The sequence below is a fragment of the Ischnura elegans genome, assembly GCF_921293095.1.
Source record: "Ischnura elegans chromosome 13 unlocalized genomic scaffold, ioIscEleg1.1 SUPER_13_unloc_2, whole genome shotgun sequence".
Taxonomy (NCBI): domain Eukaryota; kingdom Metazoa; phylum Arthropoda; class Insecta; order Odonata; family Coenagrionidae; genus Ischnura; species Ischnura elegans.
In genome coordinates, this window is record NW_025791658.1 from 55238 (window position 1) to 80627 (window position 25390).

At 38.2% G+C, this 25390-nt stretch overlaps 2 protein-coding genes across 4 annotated transcripts in view; both read right to left on the reverse strand.

Annotated features, from left to right (window-relative positions):
• LOC124172639 overlaps positions 1-25390 on the reverse strand; it is a 119826-nt gene that overhangs the window by 13124 nt on the left and 81312 nt on the right. For all 3 annotated transcript variants that reach the window (XM_046552085.1, XM_046552087.1, XM_046552086.1), the window contains 2 exons: positions 20925-21050; positions 9605-9814 (listed from right to left, as the gene is read on the reverse strand). In XM_046552085.1, coding sequence (XP_046408041.1) covers positions 9605-9814; positions 20925-21050 — 336 coding nt within the window. The remainder of the gene's footprint in view (positions 1-9604; positions 9815-20924; positions 21051-25390) is intronic.
• Positions 12001-16115, reverse strand: LOC124172640 (piggyBac transposable element-derived protein 4-like). The gene is made up of 3 exons (XM_046552088.1): positions 15888-16115; positions 15422-15522; positions 12001-14098 (listed from the first exon to the last, which is right to left on the reverse strand). Exon 3 carries the CDS (start codon positions 14095-14097, stop codon positions 12214-12216), a length of 1884 nt encoding a protein of 627 aa, XP_046408044.1. The 5' UTR covers position 14098; positions 15422-15522; positions 15888-16115; the 3' UTR covers positions 12001-12213.

Consider the following 25390-nt stretch of genomic DNA (forward strand, 5'->3'; position numbering starts at 1 on the left):
ACGGTCTTAATGTCGTCAAATTCACGGTCTGTTGAAAAGCCATTTTAGGCAGAAATCCAGTAAAGCCTCTCTGTATCCTAATGGAGGGGACCAAAATTTGGGCAATTTGATGTTTGGAGGTTCACTATAGAGAGGTTTCAGTTGTAGGCACCATTTTTTCGTATCCTTCGGAAATGAAAGGCACTACTGTCTTTTATATTTATGTCTTTAAACAAACATGCATGTATTGGTGAATATATATTTATTATTTAATAATTACAGAGAGAGAGAGTGCTATCGCATGATTTTTACTAAGATTCGAGAGAAAACGATGTGATCTCTCTTAATTCAACATTCACTTAAAATGATTAGGATAGTTGGATACCCTTTTTCTTATTTACTGTTACGCATGCTCTCATATGGATCAAAATAGCCACAACTAATGGTTAACGTAAAAATAACAGCATATTATAAGTGTATAAGAAAAAAATAAGGGTGAAACATTTATTACTGAGAATGTCATTCCATGTATGTAATCGCAACTGCATTAATAATTTGTAGTTGTCTTGGTATGATTTGCGGAGGTAGTTTGACCATCTTGGGGTTGTCTCCTTGGTATGATAAGTGGAGGTTTTATGAGATAAAGAGGTTCACTACAAAGAGGTTTGCCTATAAATTTAGATGTAAATCAGACGGGACTGTGGGGGTGGTATAAAGTATGGAGGTTTATGATGTAAAGAGGTTCACTACATAGAGGTTTTACTGTATTGATCCCATGAAATTCACAGGCAATCAAGACACTAAAATTTTGTGTTTTTTTCCCATTCTAAGACAGTGTTTAGTGTCCAATTACCTACACATGTGATGAGAAGTGATGGCATTTTGAAGGTAGCCTTGGAGGAAATGGTGGAAGGGATCAGAACATGAGGAACGCTAACGTCGATTGACAGTTTGAAGATGAGAAAGTACAGAGACTTCAAAGTGATGGCCACGGAGAAAATATAGTTAGGATAGCCGTTTTGACGGGCTTCCCACCCTAACTAAATCATAAAATTTGCAATTTTTTTCCAGGTTTTAACGGTCTAAATTGCGTCAAATTCACGGTCCGTTGAAAAGCCAATTTAGGCAGAAATATTGATCACATCATAGGCAATCAAGACACTAAAATTTTGTCTTTTCTGCCATTCTAAGACAGTGTTTGAGTGTCCATTTACTTACACATTTTAAAATAAATAATAATTTATAATAATAATTTATAATTGTAAACCTTCAAATTTCTTAGTTACTATGAAGTTTTTTTTTTTTTTTAATTTCACAAAAAATGAGATTTTAAAATAATACTGTTCTTCCGCTCAGATGTTCAATAGCGTGCATCCCTCGCTTTACACGACGAGGCCGACGCCATAAAAAGTCACCGCCGCTGAGTCTGTGTCTCATTTCTTGAATAGCATTTATTTCAAAAACTTAGTCTGATGGACTCTTAAGTTCAACATGTGTTACAGTCAGGGATGGGAAAAATACAGGCCGAGGTGTATTTTAAATACAAAATACAGTGCAACCTCGATATAACGACACCCCACGGTGCACTAATAAACACTCGCTATAGCGAATTGTCGCTTTACCGGAGGTGGAGCAAATAATAGCCAATATGTATACCTGTTGCGAACAGATATACAGGAACAGGAGTGGTGCGGCGACAGATAAACATCTATCCGATAAACGTAAGCATAAATCCAGACGAAAGGCGATATTTTTTTGCATCACTAAATATTCTTACTCAAACAACGACTAACTTTTCAAACAATTTAGTAGCGCCGCACTGAATAAAAATCATGCAAAGCATTCTTTCGTCAATCATTATATTTATCGTACGACAGTTACCACATAAATTTGAGACTGAGCACTCCATTAACTTCATTTCTAACAGATCGCTAGCAATTACAGAGGTTAAGGAGTCTTGATGAAAGTCTTCCGGCGGTGAAACCCTCGCTATGGCGAGAGCCAACACCAAAAGGGTCTCGTAAAAACGAATTTTTTAACACGCTTATTATAGGGTCAATTGATGGTGCATTGGCTATCTCTCGTAATAGCGGGAGTGTCGCTATAGTCCGTACTCGCTTTAACGAGGTTCCACTGTACTGCATTTATCGGAATAATTGATATAAGGCGGACTCCCAATTATCGGGCTGCGGTATTTCCGTGTTATGGATTATCCGTGCATGATTTTCACTCTCGCTCAATATTGTAATGGTTCAAACACCTAAATGAGATTAAAAAAACACTAAACACTCCACACCTAAAGATTCTCTGAGCTTTTGGGGGGGTTTTAACCCCCAAAAACCCCCCTCGCAGCGTCCCTGCTTCGCTTCGCTATTTTCATTTAGCTTCATTCGCTTTATCTTGCGCCTGATAACAAAACAAAAACTGTTGTTTATCAGAAGGCGCTTGACGCAAGACATTAAACCCGAATGTGTAGGGCACACCGTGGTGCGTTTACGCAGTGCATTTTTTCCAAACAGAGATACTATAACTGGCGCACCTAAAGTCATTTGATACAAATGCTGCTTCATAGGGGCTTTTCTTACACTATTTTGAGCATCAGTCAATCGTCGGTCTAGCGTTAGCCTGCCCCGTGAACGAGCCAAGTTTACGCTACGGCCTTAGACCTAAAAACATTTTTTACGGTTAATAACACAAATAGCCAACAACTGATTGCGAATAATTTTTATTTCATCAATATTTTCTCATTTAATTTATAATAAATCAAATATGATTAAAACGATACAGCCGCTCTTTATATATAAATGGTGCAACTAAACTATAAGTTCATTGAATGTTAGGCGGTACGAAGTTTGCCGGATCAGCTCAGCTTAATCGGCGCATTCATTTCCCTACCTGCTCCTTTCTGATAACCTAACCCTAGACCACGGCCCTTGGAGGGAAGTGTGTGTGCGTAAATGGGGATTATAGTCCAGGAAATGAAGCATTTTGGCTTGCAATTTTTTCAAACAGAATCGATTTTCTTGAAATTTTCATAATAAGTAGGGAATATACCAAGAATCAAAATCTATATAATGCCGACGGGCGCTTTTACCCTGGGGGTGGTTTCCACCCCATCTCGGGGGTGGAAATTTTTAATTATATTTTGACCACAGGAATCGATAGAAAAATACATTCTAAGAATAAAATGTTCTTTCAATTTTTTGCGTAAAATTAATATTTTTCGAGTTATTTGCGATTGAAATTAACAGTTTTTTGACGAAAAAATCAACGATTTTAATCGATTATAGGCAAATAACTTGAAAAGTATTTATTTTATTAGGAAATTGTGAATTACAAAACTGTAGCTTGTAAAAAATTTAATAAAAATCTTATTTTAGATTTCCTTTATGACCAATTCGGACCGAGCTACAACTTGTTGATGGTTATCTATTGTTTGTCATACGCTAAATTTGAAAGATTCAATACTAAATAGCGGGAAAAATGTAATTTTCGAGGAAAAATTATGTAATATGTTTTAAAGTGTTTTTAAAAAAATTTCTTATAATGAGAAAAAATATTTTTTAATCATGAAATTTGAGCGAGTTATGATTAAAAATAAGATCAGTCCCTACTTTTTTGTACGAAAAAATCAGTGAAAACAACTCCTTATTACCACGCTAGACAAAATTGATCAATGCCCTTCAGTATTTCTCTTTATTTAAGTATTGTTAATTGATCCTAGAAGTTTTTTTAATTTACAACTCTAAATTTTGAAAAAATTGAAGGAAAAAGTGAAGTCATTTTTTACAATTTCGTTAAAAATGCTCTTTTTTTCAAAATAACTCCAAAAAAGCTGGAGATATGAAAAAATGCACTAGTGATAAATTGTAGCTCCTTTATTTTCAAATATTTTGGTGTGTTTAAATTTTCTATATAATAAATATTTGGTGAGATATTGATAATTAAAACCTCTATTTCCAAGGGAGCTCCACCTTATTTAAACCCTTAAATCCCTCCCCTTTCAAAATTAATGACTCGAAAAAAATTTAATTCGCATGACCTTGTAGTCAGTAAAATCCCTACAAAATACAATTTAAATGAACTTTCTATCATAAAAAATAAAGGAGCTATGTTTGAAATACCAATCAAATTTATTTTCGAAAAATTCGAAATCCACAATTCAGAGCATAATATTCCTCATAATCAGCATATTCTTCGTGTATTTTACGTTAGAAGCTAACGATACACTCAAATTTGCTACAAAATAAACACACATACCCATAAGATGTATATATACATACACATATGTGAGTATGTGTGCTCTCGCTCACAGTGACCTGTGAGCATGCATGTGGTGGGAAGACTGGAAGCCATACAGTCTCCGTTTGATTGTGTTTCATGTAATGTCTACATAAATGTACATTTATTTGTTTATGTTACCATTACGAAGTTTGCTCTGTTTATCCTATTGTTATACCTTTTCTGTGCTGTGATTAAAATCATGAGAGAAAAAAGTGAATACATAATGAAAGGAGTAAGAAAGTGAATAACAAGATACAATGTGATACATAATTTTTATTTTTAGGGTAAATAATTTTTTTTGCATTAACCCCCAGTAAGGGTTGATGATTATGGGTTGAAACGCCTTAAAATTCTTTTCCAAACAAAAAAAATAATTATACATATAATTTGAACTAAATTTTACCCTTATTTAGATTTAAAATATAATTTTTTAAGTTCCAACTTTTAGGGGTAGTTTTCACCCCTAAAAAATAAAACGCGCCCTTCGGCATAGTATAGATTTTGAAGAAGGGGGTATGATTAGTCTAATCCCAAATATTATTGCAAATCGATTCGGTTTGAAAAACATTTTTAAAGGAGGTATGATTAGTATAAACACAAATTTTTATGCAAATCGATTCAGTTTGAAAATTCTTTTTTACATTAACCCCCAATAAGGGTTGATTATTATGGGTTGAAACACCTTAAAATTATTTTTCAAACATAAAAAAATAACTTTTTAAGTTTCAGCTTTTAGGGGTAGTTTTCACCCCTAAAAAATAAAACGCGCCCTTCGGCATAATATAGATTTTGAAGAACGGGGTATGATTAGTCTAATCCCAAATATTTTTGCAAATCGATTCGGTTTGAAAAACATTTTTAAAGGAGGTATGATTAGTATAAAAACAAATTTTTATGCAAATCGATTCAGTTTGAAAATTCTTTTTTACATTAACCCCCAATAAGGGTTGATTATTATGGATTGAAACACCTTAAAATTATTTTTCAAACATAAAAAAATAATTATACATATAATTTGAACTAAATTTTACACGTATTTAGCTTTAAAAAATAATTTTTTAAGTTCCAGCTTCTCGGGGTAGTTTTCACCCCTAAAAAATAAAAAGCGCCCTTCGGCATAATATAGATTTTGAAGTAGGGGGTATAATTAGTCTAATCCCAAATTTTGGTGCAAATCGATTCAGTTTGAAAAAATTGCAAGGTTTTTCACTTTTATGAGCTTCATTTCCTGGACTATTAATGACGATTACAAGGTTATGAGTAGAGATACGTGAAAATCGCACTTTCATTTTTATTGTATCGCACTTTCAATAGCAGTTTATTGCATTTTGTAGCGTCTATTTTTTAATTTTCATGATGAGGTAGATTACGATAAAATGTAGTGAAACACAGATATATGACAAAATACAGAATATCTTAAATAATTATGTTGTAGAGCAATAATAAATTAAGGAATAAGACATACAGGCATCCCCCGAGTTACGTCAGAGATGCATTCCGGCAGACTCTGCGTAAGTCGAACCTTTGCGTTAGTGCTTCAGAGATTGCGATCGGCGCGGTGAAATTCTCAGCGGAGAAATGCGCGGTAAATTCTCGGTGAAGTTTCATTCAATTCACTGCGATATTCATGAACTCTACCGCGTATTCTTACGTTATTAGATAAAAATCGATAAACATTAATATAGTCTGAGAGTTGCATCTCGAGCATTGCCAATCAAAATGCATAATATTATTCCCAGAGTTGACATCGCGTGGATTCAGGAAAGTGCGGTATCTCAACGCTACATTACTAAACTGAATACTTAAATTGATTCATTATGTTATACAGCGATCTAAGGCCCCAAAGAATGCATTGTCTACCTACCTATAATCATTATATCTTCTGCCTTTTATATATTACGTTAATCGATGAATCTGGTGGTTTCACTGTCACAGTTAATACACGTAGGAGTGTCTAGGATTACGAGCAAATAACACACAAAAAATACCAGTAACTTACTATATTCTTAGATTCATTCACACACACATACACTCAATCTTTCACGCACGGAAACATACTTTCATTCTCTCATATCTCAATAAAATAACGTGAAAATATCATCATTTGAATATTTACTTCGCTGGACACATCGAAGAGTATTTCCAAAGCACGAAGCTAATTAAAAGTGAGCATTTATTCAGCCAACTCCGTCATAAACGTGCAACAAAGTTAGTTGGGAAAGCTATCAATGACGCAATATTAATTCATTTACAGTTGCACACAATATGAGAGAACGAGAAAATGCAGCTTCATAAAATTTTCCGCCAGAAGCATGTAAACAATTACGCAATTAGTATCGTGTGTCAACTTTTTCTTAACTTTTTCGTGGCGTTCATTGCCAACACTCAAATTTCAATGCCGTTACGTGGTTACTAAACAATTCTTTTCCGCATTAAAGATTTTTGCTTGAACTTCATTTTCTTTTAATTCCATAGATGGAAATGTCCAAACTTAAGGATACAATTTTTAAATAGTTGAAAGTCGCAGTTCGGGTGTGCATGCTGTATAACAAGTTGTATCGTATAGGAATGAGCGCAACCACATCCATCGCTAGAACAGCAAATTTTCACATTGATTGTTGGCTTGGGATTTATAGGCGATTTTTCTACATAAATTAATGAAAATTCCTTCGAGGAATGACAAAAATGGGTCACTTTGTTATTTGTAGCACGTAAAAAACTCGATAACTAATCGATATTTTTTCTACCATAGGTTGTACGAGCGAATATATATTTCTTCCTGCTCGCATTCGAAAATTAACGTAATCATTTTAAATACGGTTATCGCTTACGTAAGTACGGATTTACGTAAGTCGAGACATACGTAACTCGGGGGATGCCTTTATAGTGGCGGAGGTGTAGCTTGCCCGTGCCCACTTGTAGTTCGCGGCCACGTAGAGTCAGCCAGCCAACTAGCACCTGGCCAGTCGCTTACATGCTTTAAGTGGTGAGTGTCGGCGGAGCATTTAAACTGCACTGCGTCGAAAAGGCATGTTTGCGTAAAAATATCATAAAAGTCCAGTAATCGCATTTACGTCACATTTATTTGCGTGCATCGCATCTATATCGCATTTATCGTACTTGCGATTTTCACGTATCTCTAATCATAGTTCTAAAATCAAGTATGAGAGATTTTTAAGATAATTTTTTTTGTCTCGACCTCGTTTAATTCATGTTAAAATAGTTCTTGGAGTGTAGGTCAACAACATCAAACCTTTACCTATTTTTTAACCTTGTACAGTGGAACCTCGTTAAAGCGAGTACGGGCTATAGTGACACCCCCGATATTACGAGAGATAGCCGATGCAACGTCGATTGACCCTATTATAAGCGTGTTTAAATAATTCGTTTTTACGAGACCCTTTCGGTGTTGGCTCTCGCCATAGCGAGGGTTTCACTACCGGAAGACTTACACCAAGACTCCTTAACCTCTGTAATTGCTAGCGATCTGTTAGAAATGAAGTTAATGGAGTGCTCAGTCTCAAATTTATGTGGTAAACTGTCGTTCGATAAATATAATGATTGACAAAACAATGCTTTGCACGATTTTTATTCAGTGCGGCGCTTATAAATTGTTTGAATAGTTAGTCGTTATTTGAGTAAGGAAATTTAGTGATGCAAAAAAACATCGCCTTTCGTCTGAATTTACGCTTACGTTTATCGGATAGATGTTTATCTGTCGCCGCACCACTCCTGTTCCTGTATATCTGTTCGCAACAGGTATGTTGGCTATTATTTGCTCCACCTCCGGTAAAGCGACAATTCGTTATAGCGAGTGTTTATTAGTGCACCGTGGGGTGTCGTTATATCGAGGTTTCACTGTAGTGTAGTAGCTGTATAACAACATCATACCTCAACCTATTTTTTGGACTTCGAAAATGGAAAATTTAAGAAGAAATACAAGAGGAAACTTGGAACATATTGAAGCCCTGATGATGATTTAGAATAAACAGAAACATTAGCAAACCTACACTCCAAGAACTATTTTAACATGAGATTTTTTAAGGTTTTATGACGAAATTCACGGCTATTTCCAGGTTTTTTCACAGTAGAAGAAATTCACGGCTTATTCATGGTTTTAAGGTTTCCACGGTTGAGTGGGAACCCTGGCTAAGCAAGGCATGGGTGTATAGTCAATATGACCCATGAAAGTTTTAATGAAGAATCCATTCATTCGTTCATTACCTCCTCCAGCTTGGTCTCCAGGAAGACTATAATAATGGAAGATTTGAGGCAAGCAATACTATTAATATGCATAAAATGATAGCTATTTCGTGTGTACTTAGCGCAAGCTCACGTTTTATCATGAGAGCATTTAAGTTTTATGATTAGGCTACACTGCGTTGCGATGTTTTCCCAAGGAACGAATTTGCGCTGTATCGAAATGTGCTAAGCAAGGCATGGGTGTGTAGTCAACATGACCTGCAAAAGTTTTAATGAAGGATTCATTCATTCATTTGTTCATTACCTCCTCCAGCTTGGTCTCCAGGAAGACTATAATAATGGAAGATTTGAGGCAAGCAATACTATTAATATGCATAAAATGATAGCTATTTCGTGTGTACTTAGCGCAAGCTCACGTTTTATCATGAGAGCATTTAAGTTTTATGATTAGGCTACACTGCGTTGCGATGCTTACCCAAGGAACGAATTTGCGCTGTATCGAAATGTGCTAAGCAAGGCATGGGTGTGTAGTCAACATGACCTGCAAAAGTTTTAATGAAGGATTCATTCATTCATTTGTTCATTACCTCCTCCAGCTTGGTCTCCAGGAAGACTATAATAATGGAAGATTTGAGGCAAGCAATACTATTAATATGCATAAAATGATAGCTATTTCGTGTGTACTTAGCGCAAGCTCACGTTTTATCATGAGAGCATTTTAGTTTTTTGATTAGGCTACACTGCGTTGCGATGTTTCCCCAAGGAACGAATTTGCGCTGTATCGAAATGCAAGGCATGGGTGTATAGTCAACATGACCTGCAAAAGCTTTAATGAAGGATTCATTCATTCATTTGTTCATTACCTCCTCCAGCTTGGTCTCCAGGAAGACTATAATAATGGAAGATTTGAGGCAAGCAATACTATTAATATGCATAAAATGATAGCTATTTCGTGTGTACTTAGCGCAAGCTCACGTTTTATCATGAGAGCATTTAAGTTTTATGATTAGGCTACACTGCGTTGCGATGATTACCCAAGGAACGAATTTGCGCTGTATCGAAATGTGCTAAGCAAGGCATGGGTGTATAGTCAACATGACCTGCAAAAGTTTTAATGAAGGATTCATTCATTCATTACCTCCTCTAGCTTGGTCTCCAGGAAGCTGTCGATTGAGATTCCCCCATCCTCCTCCTCATCTTCATCTTCGCCCTCCATGTCTCCGTCCTTGTTGTTAATAATATCCTCCTCTTCCCCCTCCTCTGGCATCCAGTCCTCGTCTCCATCCTCCGGCACCCTCCCCTCAAACCCCCCACCACCGTCATCCACCAGTCCGTCGTCCTCTGAAAACTAAGAGAAGAGAATACAATCATTTTACCACAAGATATACCAATCAAAGCAGAAAATTTCCAGCATAACTCCCGGTTTTCTTTCACAGAGTAATAATGTTAGGAGTGATTACAGACGGTCCCTAACTTTCTTTACTATATTCGACAAAATCAAATTATTATTATTATTATTAATTTATCTTCCATTTTATTTCTACTGTATAGATACAATTATCTCAACTTATACGCAACCAAACTCTACAAATGAGGTACCAAAATGCACAGAATTTATCGGAGAACATACGACGGCATATCTTACTTCCTAAATATTGCTGTTGTTTCCTAAAATTGGTTTTTAAATAAAAAAAACGGTAAATATTCCTGACGTTGATGGTGCAAAAACTGATACATTTGTTCATTTGCAACAATATCTCGCATTCTTTAAATAACTTTTATCAAAAATGCGGCTGATTCCACATTCAAGTCTCCTGTTGATATGTAAGTATGAGTCATCATGTGCATTTAACAGAGGATAGTGTAATTACTTCCAATGTTGAGTTTAAAGTGGTCCTCTGACCTCAAATTGTACATGAACATTCCATTTAAATTTGTACCGTTAGACCCTGCCTTATTTTACATTTTAAAATTAGAAACGCGCCTATCCCTCTGTGGACCTGCATTGAAACCAGTTTCAAAAGGTTAGGATGAAAAGAAATGTGAAACAGAATTTATAACTTGTAAGTTTGAATGAAAGAAGAGAAGGCATTGGTAATTAATGTTTGTATGAAATAACAACCAAAGGAAAGGACGGACAAATGCTGCAGAAGTTGAACTTATATTCATTAATTCTTCTCGGACTCTAATCAAGGTTAATTCAGACATATTGGCCAATGTTTGTCGAATGTGTGAATTTTGACATTCAGGCAGTAACTTACCTAGAGAATGGAAGACAAGTCATTTTCCGAACCATCAGCCATGACCATCATCATCATTATAAAGGGTGTGAGAGGGAAAATGGAGAGAGGGTGGCAGGAGAGTGAAGAAGAGTCTGATTTTTCAATGTGGTTAACGAAAACTTTGGCTATCTGTCTTCCAATCACAGGCTAAAGGCTATGTGTCGTCATGGCACACGGACTAATAATGGCGCTTCAAATTCACATGTCCAGCCAGATATATGCATGGACAGTGTCTGCGTGTGATTCAGCCTTGAAACATGATCGAAATATCTTTTCTTAAGATCTGTCAATTGTAGTTCTACAATCAAATTTGAGGGATTTTTAAGGTGCATTGACGAAATTCACACCTTATTCACGGTTTTAACTTGTTCATTGTAGAGTGGGAACCCTGTTTAAAGTGTGTACACCCATGTCTCGTATAGCGCAAGGGATGCGTTCCTTGGGGTCTTTGCGCTATACGAATTTGCGTTATACGAGAGCGTTTTAACATAGGGAAGATAGGGATGCGTTCCTGGTAGCATAGGTCTTTGGTATTGAATTTCCTCTAAAACATCTATATTCCCATAAAAAGCCTTAGAAAACATTATTTCTATAAATATTTATAATTTAAAACATCTTTAACCCTTTCAACGCTGAGGCTATTTTTTGTATGGCTTTCCCCTGACTGAATGCATTTTTTTGGGTTTTTCAGTAATACTGTACCTAAGAAACAATTATTCTTCAGGAATTAAAAAAAAAAAATTTTTTAATGCTAAAAATTTAAATTTTTTCAACGGACGTGAATTCACGTCCTCAGCCATACGCTTGAGGCCGCTTTGAGTTATGCAGGGTAGTATCAACGCCCCTTTGCGACCATATATCTCTCCTAAGTTTTTAGCTACCCCTATTGCTGGGAAAAAATGCAAAGCCTTTCAAATATAGTTATGCAATATGAAGTCTTATTTTTATATTGATTTAAAATTCCATAGTCATACTTTATCAATTTTGTAATTATTTTGCAAATGCTGAAATTTTTCTGCTAAAAACGCGATCTGCTATAACGGTTACTACAACGACTAAATAGCTATTTCTCGCACTCGTTCTTATGTTCTGTGAAATAATAGAATGAAATATGCTGTATGCTATTTTGACATTTGAATTTAATATTTTTTTTTATTTCGTTACGAAATTTTGCAGCAAGAACTAACACAGTTTCTAGCAGGATTTATAAATGAAAAAAAAACTTTTAAAACAAGCATAATTTATTTTTACATAGCGCTAAACAAATAAATAATATACACAAAATGCAATCGCACAAATTCAAAACAAGCACAAAATCCTTTTACAATACTATTTACAAATTTAAAAACGTAAAAATAGAACAGAAATTACAACTTCATCAGACTGCAGAGCAAAAAAAAACATATTATTTATACACAAATAAAAAAATACAGTTTCCATCATTGCAATTATTATGTACAAATATTTACAACCGCATATTTTCGTGGAAGGCCGTGAAACATGTGTCGACGCAGAGGGGAGGGTGTCCCTCGCAAGCAGGGCAAAAGAACGTTGTGTCTTTTCTTATCCCCTTCTTCTGGCATTCCCGGCACCTTCTTTGCACCGTTCTGTTCCTCTTGCTTTTTTCGTCAATTGGAAGGGTGTGAGGGAAATGCCTTGATAAGCCTACGCCTCTGGAAGGGACTGAAGGGGAAGGGCCTGAAGGGCGAGTGAAAGCAGGTGAAAGTAAAGATTTGATTACCGAAAGCCGAAAGTCATAAAATGAATATCTGGGATGTAATTTCTTATACAAATAATAGCTATTGAGGAGGAGAAGGTGGAAGATGTGAATGCCCAACTTCTTGTACCACTTGAGAGTTTTTCGCTCAATTGGATAATAGGACATCATCTGATCAGTATGATCAATGCCCCCCATTGCCTCGTTGTATCTTGCAATTGCCTCAGGTTTGGGTATGGTTCCCCCTCCCCTTCGGCGGGGGACATCGATCATTTCGCCGCTATACTGCGAACTGATCATCAGTACTTCTCTCTTGTCTTTCCACTTCATGATGCAGACACCGTCACCAGTGTAGGCATTCACAACTTCCCCCTTCTTTAATTTTTTTGAATTAATTTGGGGAGGATTACCCTTCCGGTTAGTTCTCAAAGTTCCGGTACAATAGGTCTTCCGCTCCAGTAGTTGGTGGGCCAAATTGACACTGTTGTAATAATTATCCATAAATAATGAATGGCCAGCATCAAGGTGACCCTCCATTAGCTTATTCACAACAGTGTCAACGTGGCCTCGGCCTCCTACATCAGCGTCACTAGATCCTGTGTAAACGATAAATCTGAGAACTAAACCGGAAGGTTCCGTTAGCATATAAATTTTGATTCCATATTTATGTTTCTTCCCCTTCAAAAACATTCGGAAAACAAGTCGCCCCCTCCAGAGAAGCATAGACTCATCAACGCAGAGTTTTTGCGTCGGAGTCACGGCATTACTTACTGAGTCATGAAAGAGGTCTATTAGGGGGCGAATTTTATATAGTCGGTCATTTGGCTGAGGCTGACCAGGTTCTGGGTTTTTCGCAAAGTGCAAACATTGCAAAATACCCGAGAACCTGTCACGGCTCATGCATCCCCGAAAGCAAGGAAAGTTAAATAGGAAGTCCTTGCTCCAGAAGTCCGATATCCTATTTAATCTGATTGTTCCCATGTGGTACAGGACGCCTAAAAATACAAGGAACTCCTCTTTCGTCAAGGATTTCCATTTAACAATCCTTGCTTTCGGGGCTACATTCTGCGCCTTCAGCTCGTCGGCAAATCTATTTGTCTCTCTCACAGTCAATTCGAGGATACTGTCAGTCAGTAAAAGATTAAAAAAGTCGGGGGGTTGGTCTCCTTGAGGTGAAGCAGTCATACCAGGGGTCTGGGTAAATGGAATGGGGTCTATTGTCGGTCTGTCAGAAGTCCAGGTGTAGGTGGTCTGTCTTAGTCTGGCAGTGGTGGCTTGCGAAGAGGTACTCGGGAGGCCTGAATCTGGGGATAGCAAGTCATTACCCTGCGAGGGATCCTCTTCCTCCTCCGAATCATCGTTATCACTCCCGCTGCAATCCGTTTCATCGGAGAAGGTACTATCTTCTTCCTCACTGTCATCTTCCTCTTCTAGCAGCCTCCGGAGTTCCTCCGTGGAGGTTATTACTCCCGAAGCTGCCATTCTCCTCGACTTCGGTGGAGGAATGTCCTCCGTATTATCCTGAGGATCAGGAGTACGCGGGGGACTGACTTGAGAAGTCGAGGGTTGAGGACTCTCCCTAAGGGTGGATTGCTCCACACCCCTTTTTTTTCCTCCCCGAGTTTTAACCATTCTGAAACATGATAAATGAAAGCATAGTATGATGGCATACTTTTATGGACTAAAAAAACATTTTGGATAATAATGTAAATTTTCCACTATTTATAAGATCTCGATTAAAAAAAAGAAAGACCTGATTTTAGTAACATATTGGTTCAATGATGAATGAATAAATTAGCGAATATAGCAAAATCTTTGTTTATTTAAAAAAAACTATGGCGAGTTTGGTGTCGTTTTCCATCATTTTAAAAAAACTTTCTAAATATGGTATGTGTAGCATTCATTAGAAAACATTTAGCTTGTATCGCTATGCTATTAAATGCCGAAGAATAACTCAGATCTACTCCACTCCCATTGTCATAGGCCGGGGTAGGGTGTTTGCCTGCGGAGGATTATAAGGGTTGAACCTGCAGGTACCCGGAGACCAGCGGCCGTCCCGTTTTACACAGAGCATGGGCAGAGCTATTTACCGCTGGGAGATGACATGCATTCCGAAATATTCTCAGAGGGAATCCCCGAGCCAGTCGGTAGACCAATGAACTCTGCTTCATAATAAGAAAATATCCTCTGACGCCATCCTGCTTGAGGGTTCTTCCGCCCCAACACCCTCATCCCTAATGCTTTTCACGTGGCAATAAACCCTCTTTGTGTCTGCGAAACTTCCGAAAGCAGGGCCAAGAAGGTCGCGCGGCACCCCGGCAACTGATCAAACAAAAGAATATACGGAGAGAGTGAAAGGTATCTGAAAAGAGTGAAATGTCGAAGACTACTAAAGATATTGCTAGCGACCACTTCAACTCCAACTTTCAAAACATCCTTTTCTGAACAGCCAAATCTCTAACGGGAATGACAACACTCCCACGGATAATTCTTTTTCTTGATTTCCTGATTATGCAGATACCAAGAACACAAAGTTATTTTCATTCGTAATGAACAAAGATATTTTGTTACGCAGCAAGCGAGGACCGCAAAATTTTAACAAGAATACCAAAATGTTCTTTGATATCGTGTCTTATTTTTTATGTTTCCAGCATTATGACAGTGGTAATTAATCACAAATAACAGCAACAACACTTTCAACCTTCAGTAATGAAGGCAATATGTGCTTATACTTACTAGTAATAGGTACGAGTTTACAAAGAAAAATTAACAATTTATGCATGAATTTGTAATGCACTGGTCCGAGGATTAAATATAAAAATTTAGGAGCGCATAACTGTCATTTGAAAAACAAAATAAATGAAAATGTTACATGAGCAAAAATAAAAAATAGCTACGTTTCGCAAAAAAATATTTTGAAGCAAAAAAAGTATAACATAATGATTCATTAACTCACCCAAATTGAAGGCAGACGAAGGAAACAAAGTTGATAAATACACAGGATCGGGATGTTTACAGCTCCTGAATTCTTCAATAAATTCTTTGCTGCTGCAGTATCTTGTGTAGGAAGTAATAAGAAGAAATAATGAATACACGGTACATGGGTGTTTAAAATAAAAATAGGATCTATGCACAATAAATGATAAAAAATGCATTCAATGCTTCATCGCCATATTTCATCGCTAGTACGTGAAGAATATTCGAAGAATATTTTGGATAACGAAAATTTATCGCCGTAAAAGTCGAAAAAAAAAATAAACTGAAAATTTTCATTTTCTTTTTACTTGAAAAACATAAACCTAGTTATCAAAATACATATCTATAACACATATATCAACGCACAATTAGGTAAATAAAAGGCAAATCACGCATAATTACAACAGAAAATGAAATGGAACAAGGAAAAAAAAATGTTTACGTACCTCCAAGTGAAAGCGTCTTCGACCGTAATATTCACCCCAGCAAGAAGAACTGACCTTCCCCAAGCGATGGTAGGGCTGTAACTGACGGCTGTGAGCCTGCAAGAGCCCCTCCGAACGACTTGGACGCAGTGGTGCCGCTATTAAAGCCGCCGGGTATTGGACGTGAATTCACGTCGGGCCGCCATTAGCTAGGAATCGCTGGACGTGAATTCACGTCCAGCCGCGCGGAAAGGGTTAAAGATAGTATTCACGCATTCAAAGACTTTTATTCACGTTAAAAAAAATTCTTACGTGCTTTCGAAATTCCATCCTGTCGTGCGGGTGGGCTAACATCTGCTATCTCAGGGGATCGTAATGCGTTGCCGGCAGTTGACGATTTTTAAAAATAGTCTAAAAACAACTGTTGTGTCACCCAGGCCCTTTTGTAGCTCATCGAAATGACAGGAAAATGCTACTTTAAATGCCATTTCATAGCTAGCGGAGTTTATGAATGATATATCATTTTAATTTGAAGTCCTCCGAGTCATTAGCAGCTACGTGAAACAGTCTTTAAATGCCTTGAAACCTGACCCAGGTTTTCCTTCCCTGAAAATGAATGAACGAGAATGCATTCATTTCCAAAAGAATATCGTCTCGTCAACACTAGATCTAGTTGAGGGGGAAAGGAGCCACTTTCAATAACAGCTTGGAGTTCATCAGAAAATGTTGTGGTGGCTGCGCTATCAACACTTGCAGATTCACCTGATATCGCCGCACTGAAAATACCTGCTTGCCGTTTAAATTCTGGAACCAACCGCTTTCACTAAATGTCTCGGAGCGATTACCACTCTCGTCTTTTTGTACTGATTCACCATGAACTTTCCGTATGTGTAGACCGCTTGGTTGAAGTTGGTGCGGCTGAGGTCACTGATATTTTAGCTTCGTCTTTATTCAGAATAAGGCATCGTGAGTTTAAACTTCCACGCAATATCGCTTTGACGCTCTCCATTTTCAAAGCAATTGACCTCTCTCAAGTCCTCTTCTAGGTTTATGGTTTCTCTTGATAAATTCTTGATTTTTCTACACGCATTCCTATTTTTTGCCATATTCTCTTGGTTTTTACTCTGTATGGCTCTATCTAAATCACCTTTTCTGCTGAACTGTATTCCTGAGACGCAGAAGGCCTATGACTGCGGGGAGGGAACGAAGCCATTGTGTTTGAGACTCTATAGCGGACCCTTTTATGTGTTGATGCTATTCATGCGCAACTCGTCCACCGCTCCATTTCTCCCCCGTGAATACCGATGACCTTGAAGGCTTTAGCGTAGACCCTCTGCCTGGAAGTCAATCGCCCGGTAACCTACGACGGCAAAAATACGTCTCAAACCGTATTGCTGAAAAAAAAACTCATTTCCACTAGCCCCACGCTTAATTAACGATCTAAATTATTTATTATCATTCTGTTAAGGAGACGAGATAAATCTTCGGTAGGCCGGCTATCTGGACCAATGACGAGTAATACTTTTGGCAATTGCACAGCAATGAATTTTGATTAATATATAAACAAAAAAGAAGATTTGAGGCAAGAAATAATATTAATATGCGTAAATTGATAGAAATTACGTGTGTACTTAGCGCAAGTTCACGTTTTATCACGAGAGCGTTTAAAATTTTTGATTAGGCTACACTGCGTTGCAATGTTTCCCCGAGGAACGAATTTGCGCTATATTGAAATTGCGCTAATCGAAATTGCGCTATACGAGACATGGGTGTATATAGTTTGTTGAATGTGTGAATTTTGACATTCAGGCAGTAACTCACCTAGAGAGTGGAAGACAAGTCGTTTTCCAAAACATCAGTCATCACCATTATCATCATTATTAGTTAACAATCCTAGGATTGGTTTGACAGAGCTCTCCATATCTCTTTCCTATCCACTAGCCACTTCACACTTTCATATTTCTTCTCTTTTACATCCTTCATAACCTCTCCTACAGTCCAGCCGGCGAGAGTTGTCCGTTGACAGCCCAGGAGGGGAGAAATCTGATGGGACCGTAGGGGTGGTATGAACTATGGAGGTTTACGATGTAAAGAGGTTCACTGCATAGAGGTTTTACTGTAAAAGGAAGAGTAATTGTCCGGGACATGTGATGAGAGGTAATGGCATTTTGAAGGTACCCCTGGGGGAAAAGGTGGAAGGGTCAAAAACATTGACAATCCCGTAAGGGCCGATGATTACTATTTGGTGAAATTTTTGGTCATAACTCATTAATACTTTAAAATTAACTACAAAATGTACAATGTAAACCTTTTTTTCTTACTGCATGTGTAGGCTTCGCAAAGTCATGTATCGAACATATTTTCTCAGGGAAAAATAATTATTAATTACCATGGTTAAGTTGTACAACCGGCTCAACTGAAAATAAAATTTTACGAGAGTAAACTAGTCATATACTTGCACTTATATGTACTGGTAATGAATTTAATTATAGCCAACGTAAATTAATAGTTACAGTAATAAAGTATATTTTCAAGGATATTCCCACCAGTAAAGATACTAACAGACACAACAGAGTTTATACATTAATAGAAGTATCGCCAATGATGGTAAAAATCTGATGACAATCGCTAGCGAAATACTAATGATTATGGTGGCATTTTTCATGTTGTACAACTAGCTCAGCTGAAAATAAAATTTTACGAGGGTGAAGTAGACATTTCCCTGCACATACTTTGGTATTTAAGTTAATTCGAGCAAATGGGAATAAGCAAGTGTTGAAAAGGGTAGATGAGGACAGAACATTGATGGATGAAATAAATAAAAGGAAGGGTAACTAAGGCTGGGACGTGTGATGAGCAGGGATGGGAATCGAAACTATTTAACGAAAGTCAAAACCAGTAAGATTTCAATAGTTTCGTTCCCGGGAGCGAAACGTATAAACGAAACGAAAAAGAATTAAACGTGGGGAGCTAAACTCAGGGTCGAAACGAAATCGGAGTCAGAACTACAGTGCAACCTCGATATAACGACACCCCACGGTACACTAATAAACACTCGCTATAGCGAATTGTCGCTTTACCGGAGGTGGAGCAAATAATAGCCAATATACCTGTTGCGAACAGATATACAGGAACAGGAGTGGTGCGGCGACAGATAAACATCTATCTGATAAACGTAAGCATAAATCCAGACAAAAGGCGATGTTTTTTTGCATCACTAAATTTCCTTACTCAAATAACGACTGACTATTCAAACAATTTATAAGCACCGCACTGAATAAAAATCATGCAAAGCATTGTTTCGTCAATCATTATATTTGTCGAGCGACAGTTTACCACATAAACTTGAGACTGAGCACTCCATTAACTTCATTTCTAACAGATCGCTAGCAATTACAGAGGTTAAGGAGTCTTGATGAAAGTCTTCCGGCGGTGAAACCCTCGCTATGGCGAGAGCCAACACCGAAAGGGTCTCGTAAAAACGAATTTTTTAACACGCTTATTATAGGGTCAATTGACGGTGCATCGGCTATCTCTCGTTATAGCGGGGGTGTCGCTATAGCCCGTACTCGCTTTAACGAGGTTCCACTGTACTTCAATCGAAACTTAACTTAAACTCTGGGACGAAACGAAACGCAGGTAATGTTTCGCACCGGAGGGAACACGTCCTTCACCTTCGAACGGTTTAGTTTCGACCGACACATCAAGTACGAAGTATGGTTGAATGAGGTTCGGCCTACCGCCATTAGATGCGTGGGGCACTCATATTTTTACCGCTAACAAGAGAACGGTGAGTGCAAACAGGCCATTCAATTTTGAAGGTCAATCTTTTACCTCTCTACACCTACGTCAAATGTAATGGACTGAAAATACTCCTTCATTTCCCTCTCCACTCAACTTTTGGAATCAAAACTGAACTATGAGCAGCGGAGTTTCGATTTATTAAGTTTCGTTTTCGGGAGTTAACACATTGCCTACGGGGGTAAGCTAATGTTCAGAATATATAACTTTACCCAATCAAACGTTAAGATGCATAAATTCATTATGACTAACGTTTCGTTTTCGGGAGTTAACACATTATGTACCGGGGTAAGCTACTGTTTAGAATATATAACTTTACCCAATCAAACGTTAAGATGCATAAATTCATTATGACTAACGAACAACAACTGAAAACATACTAACGAATACGTATTGTACGCTTCAAAATTGTTTAGGTTGACGCGCCTAAATGACGAGAATCTTCGTCATCCGTTCGGAACGTTCGGGAAGAAAATGACGAGAATTCTCGCCATCCGTACGTAACGTGTTAAGTTTCGTCCTGGGTCGAAACTATAACTCCTTTGTGATTTCAATTTCGTACGGGAACAAAACTAGGCCTCGTATTTTCGTTTCCCTCCAGGTCAAAACGAAACATTATCGTTTCACTTGTCAACCCTGGTGATGAGAGGGAATGGCATTCTGGAGATAGCCTTGGAGGGAACGGTGGAAGGGATAAGAAGAAGGGGAAGGCTAAAGTCGATTGACAGTTTGAAGATGAGAAAGAACAGACTTCAAAGAGATAGCTAGAGACAGGAGGGAGTGGAGGTGGCATTGGCGCGAGGGACAAGCCGACGGACAGAACACCGCATGATATACCTGTACATGGGTAATATTGATGATCTTCACATGACGTGTCCCATGTTTGTATTGTGCAAATCGCTTGAAGCAGTTAATGTTGACAATGGGAGAAAAACAATGAGTGAAGTGATAATAGACAAAAAAACAATAATGGACAACCATTGTTGTTGACGACATGGAACAGAGAATTGATGAGAATGGTAGTGAAACGAGTGGCGTTCCGATATGCGCTTTGTCGCTCCCAAAATTTTCACTGAAAGGCCTTAAAAGTGTTTTGGATTGGTGTTAACAAGATTTTGTAAAGTTACGAGGAAACATAAACCTAACACCGTGGACAACAATTATATTTATCATTATTTTTCACAAAATTCCATCGATGAAACAGACGAAGCAAGTAAAGAAAAAGCATGTCAAAAAAAAAAGAAAACTTGTACGTACCTCGTTTGCGTTAGTGCTGCCCTCGCCCGCATCCCGATGCGCAAACCGCTTGCAGTCACTGAATTCCACCACTTCGCCGTGGCAGCCCTCACACAACCACGCCGGCAGACCGTCATCCTCACACACCTGCAGGGGGAACAAAGGGACGCGGCGACATCAGAGACGTGTAAAACATAACGCATTTGTCAACACATAGCAGTCAACTAATAACAACAATGTATGGTAATTTACATTATACAGTAGATTCCGGGTAATTGGGACATATCGGGACTTGTGCACTTTGCCCCGATTAAGCGGCTGCCCCAATTAGACGAACTATCCTGAATATGGGCATAAACAAACGTTGAAATGGTAGAAAGAAGACTAAAGAATGTTTATAATGGAACATAAGTTTATTAAACTATTAATTTGATTAATAAATCAGTGAGTTTAGTTAATTTATCATAATTTTTAAGAATTATAACGATTTAGATAAAAATAATTTTCACAGCCTCGGGCGACACTGAATGAATGTCTTTTAATAAGTCCTATTAAAGAAAAGTCCCATACTCTTGCAGATAGTATAACTACAAGAGCTTTCAAAATAGTGCAACAATAGGAACATTTGTGAAAAATAAGAGTGAATCAAAGGAGGTAAATATAAAAAAATGGTGTTCTGAAAACAAAAAATTTTAATTTCGTCGCGAGTATAGAGTCTCTGTCGCCGACTCGTGGACCAATAAAGCGGCATGCTGTCCCAATTAAGCGGTGAATACTCTGGGATATTCCTCTATTGGGTTCTGTTCTTCAAGATCTGCCCCAAGTAACCGGTGGACCCATTATGCGGAATCTACTGTAGACCCTTTAGTGGCCCAAGTTAAATTTTGTCAAGTGGTTGGGTGCGCAGGCCAAACTAGATGATGATAGAACTACAGAGATGTATGATGAGAGGTGTTGTTTCTGAATTCAACATAATGAGGACAATTAGAGTAATGAGTTTAGACAAAGTGAAGTACCTGGGAGTTAAGATAACCTCAAACCTTACGAGGGGAACACATATAAAGAATATTTGCGGCATAGCCCTGAAGAAATTAGGATTCGTCAAGCGTATTGTGGGAAGATTTTCGGATGAGAAAGTAAAAGAAAGGTGCTATTTCGCTCTCGTCCGACCGCACCTTGAATATGCAGCGAGCGTATGGGATCCGGCGCAGAAAGACTTAATCCGCGAACTGAATAAAATACAAAGGAAGGCCGTGCGGTTCGTCAAAAACTGCCACGGGCTTACAGACAGTGTTACCCAGATGTTAACCGAATTAGGCTGGGAGCCGTTGGAGACTCGGAGGCTGTGCGCTAGGCTAAGATTGCTTGGACAATTGAGAATGAATATCTTTAAGAGCGACACAGAGAACATAATATTAGAGCCACACTAGAATTCCAGGTCCAATAGAAGCGATAAATTAAGAGAGATATTTTGCCGAACGGATAGATATGAGAATTTGTTTTTTCCCCGAACCATAAAGGACTTTAATAAATGCTAGTCCCAACTTCGTTAGAGCACTTCATTTTTTTTAGCTGTAAACGGCTGGTGTCCTAACACCCCCTGCCACACGCCTTTTAGGTGGCTTGCAGGGTATTATGTAGATGTAGATGAATGAGTGAAAACACTCCTCTTCGACTTACATCCTGTAGAAAGGGGTGTATCCAGCATTTTCTCCTGTTTATTTTTTCCTTTTATGCCGCAAGTAAAAAAAAAACATAAAAGCAAACCCACAAGCTTCTTCTACATCCATCACGATCACGATAGAAAACAATGAACTGAGCAAGCGTGGTGGCTGATGAAGTGGCCCACAGCACACAAGGTTACTCGCCACCAAACGAGCTTCCTAAGTGGTGCCACCATGGTGGCCTAGTGTGCAAAGGCCCTAAGCCGTGAATTTAGTCAATAAACCTTACAAATCTCTCAAACTTGATTGAAGAACTACGATAGACAGATTAAAAGAAAAATTGATACATCGACCATGTTTCAAGATCAGTCATGCGCAGACACTGTTCTCGCATTCATCTGCACACGTATATTCTAAGTACAGATATTGGTCCGTTTGCCGTGACGACACATTGATCTTGATCCTGAGATCCGAAGACTGGTAAACTAAGAGTTCATTAACCCTGGTGAAAAATCAGACGCTTCTTTACTTCCCTTCCACCCTGAGAGAGAGACGCCATGAGAGATAGCTCTTTCATCACTGCATTTGCACTCACAGCGTCTATGGCGTTCGTTAAATATTTAGTCAATGTACGTGATTGTTACGTGATCAATGTTTCTGCCTAAAATGGCTGATCAACTCGATACCTCCACTGCAAAAATGCTCAGCAATTGCCCACCGAATCAAATCCGCTCACCTAGCAGCCCAACCGTACGAATCCGCTCAGCTAGCAGTGTTCGGAGCATAAACCAGGGCTCCCACTGCATACCGTGAAAAACCATAAAACCGTGAATAAGCCGTGAATTTTGTCTACTGTGGAATAACACGGAAAAAGCCATGAATTTTATCAGAAAACCTTTAAAAATCTCCCATACTTGATTTTAGCTCTGCGATTGACAGATCAAAATAAAAATCGGTTGTCGGTCATAATTCAAGGTCAGTCACGACAATGTCCATGCATTTATCTGCACAAGTATATTCTAAGCGCAATCATGGGTTTGTGTGCCATGATGACACATTGACCTTAAGCCTGTACCAAAGCCGCAAGACTGGTAACGAAAGTGTTCATTAACACTCGCGAAAATTCAGACACTTGTTTACTTCCATGCCACCCTGCTCTCTCCATTTTCCCACTCGCAACCTTTAGCCAGAGGTGAATTTTGCTAACTATAGGTGATGTCATGAGAGATAGCACTTTGATTGCTGCGTTTGCATTCATGGCGTCTAACGCGTTTGTTACATATTTAGTTAACGTTCGGCCGATGATTGTTACGTGATCAATATTAACAGACGATAACAATAACAGAACATGCATTTGACAAGGATAGACCGAGAAAACCTCGAAATAACCATCGCGAATTTTAATAATTTAGTTTAAGTGGGGACCCTCAGTATAAGTTCCTCAGTTTATGAGTGAAATTAAAAAAAATTAATTTCCATTTAAATTTTATTTTCCTCCTGAAATAATGAAATAATTACTGTTAACTAGAGATGGGTCGAATAGCAGATTTCTCGAACTCGAATATCGAATTCGAATATTAAAGCATTGCACGAATATTCGAATATCTCGAATTTCGAATACCTCGAATACTAGAATTGCACAAAGCATATTAAACGTACATTTCGCTTGATGATGTATAAATGTATAGGTATACGCAGTCCCGTCCTATAATTTTCCCGCATCCATCGTTTGATGAAAATGAGACGAAGTGTTTACAACGTGTTATTTATGGCTAATGGCGACAGACACATAGTTTGAATCTTCCCCAGGAGATTGAAATGCGATAGGGAGAAGCAGAGTGCCGTGGGATAGTTACATTAGCGCATTTCCCAAGATCCGCTATACCCCTCCATTCAGCACTCGTCTCCCCCTTCAGATGCTCTTCCCTTCTCCAAAATCAAACAAAAGGTCCCAGCTCCCGCAGGGATCGTATTATGAAGACCTTAGCTTCAAAAGAAAATATCAAGTTACATGAGAACAAAAGAAACCTTTTTCATGCCTCCCCTTTTCTTGTCTGCTGACCTTTTTCAGCCTACCCACTTCGAAGTCCCCAGTTTCTGGAGGTCAACTGCTGCATGAGTCACCTATTAACCCAAAAGGTATCTAACAATGACTTTTGGTAATAAGTATTATACTTTTATTAGATTGAAATATTAGTAACGTGCACATAATTTAAAAAAGAATGATACCAAACACGACACATTATTCTATACAATATCAAACACGACATTCTATAAGTCAGGGTTCCCACTCTAACTAAATTATAAAATTCACAGTTTTTTCCAGGTTTTCACGGTCTGTTGATAAGCCATTTTAGGCAGAAATATTGACGACGTAACAACGTAACGTGATGACGCCCGCACGTTAACTAGAAAGTTATCAACCGCGACAGGTGCCGTGAATTCAAACGTAGCAAGGAAAGTGCTATTTCTCATGACGTCACCTATCGATATCAAAATTTAGGTGAAGCTTAAGGTTGTGAGTGGCAAAATGGGGGGAGCAGTGAGGTAGGGAAGTAAAGAAGTGTCCGATTTTTCGCCAGGGTTAATGAACACTTTCTTTGCCGGTCTTCCAATCACAGGCTCAAGATCAACGTGTCGTCATGGCACAAGGCACTAATAATAATGCACTTCGAATATACGAGTGGAGATAGATGTGTCTCTATGTGGCTTGGCCGTGAAACATGATTTAAACATCTTTTTTTTCTTTTGATCCTTCATTTGTGGTTCTTTTCCTATAAGTTTGAGAGATTTTTCAGGTTTTACGATGAAATTCACGGCTAT

Excerpts from the sequence above, each read along its gene's own strand:
- LOC124172640 (XM_046552088.1), bottom strand. The coding sequence starts at position 14,097 with ATGGTTAAAACTCGGGGAGGAAAAAAAAGGGGTGTGGAGCAATCCACC.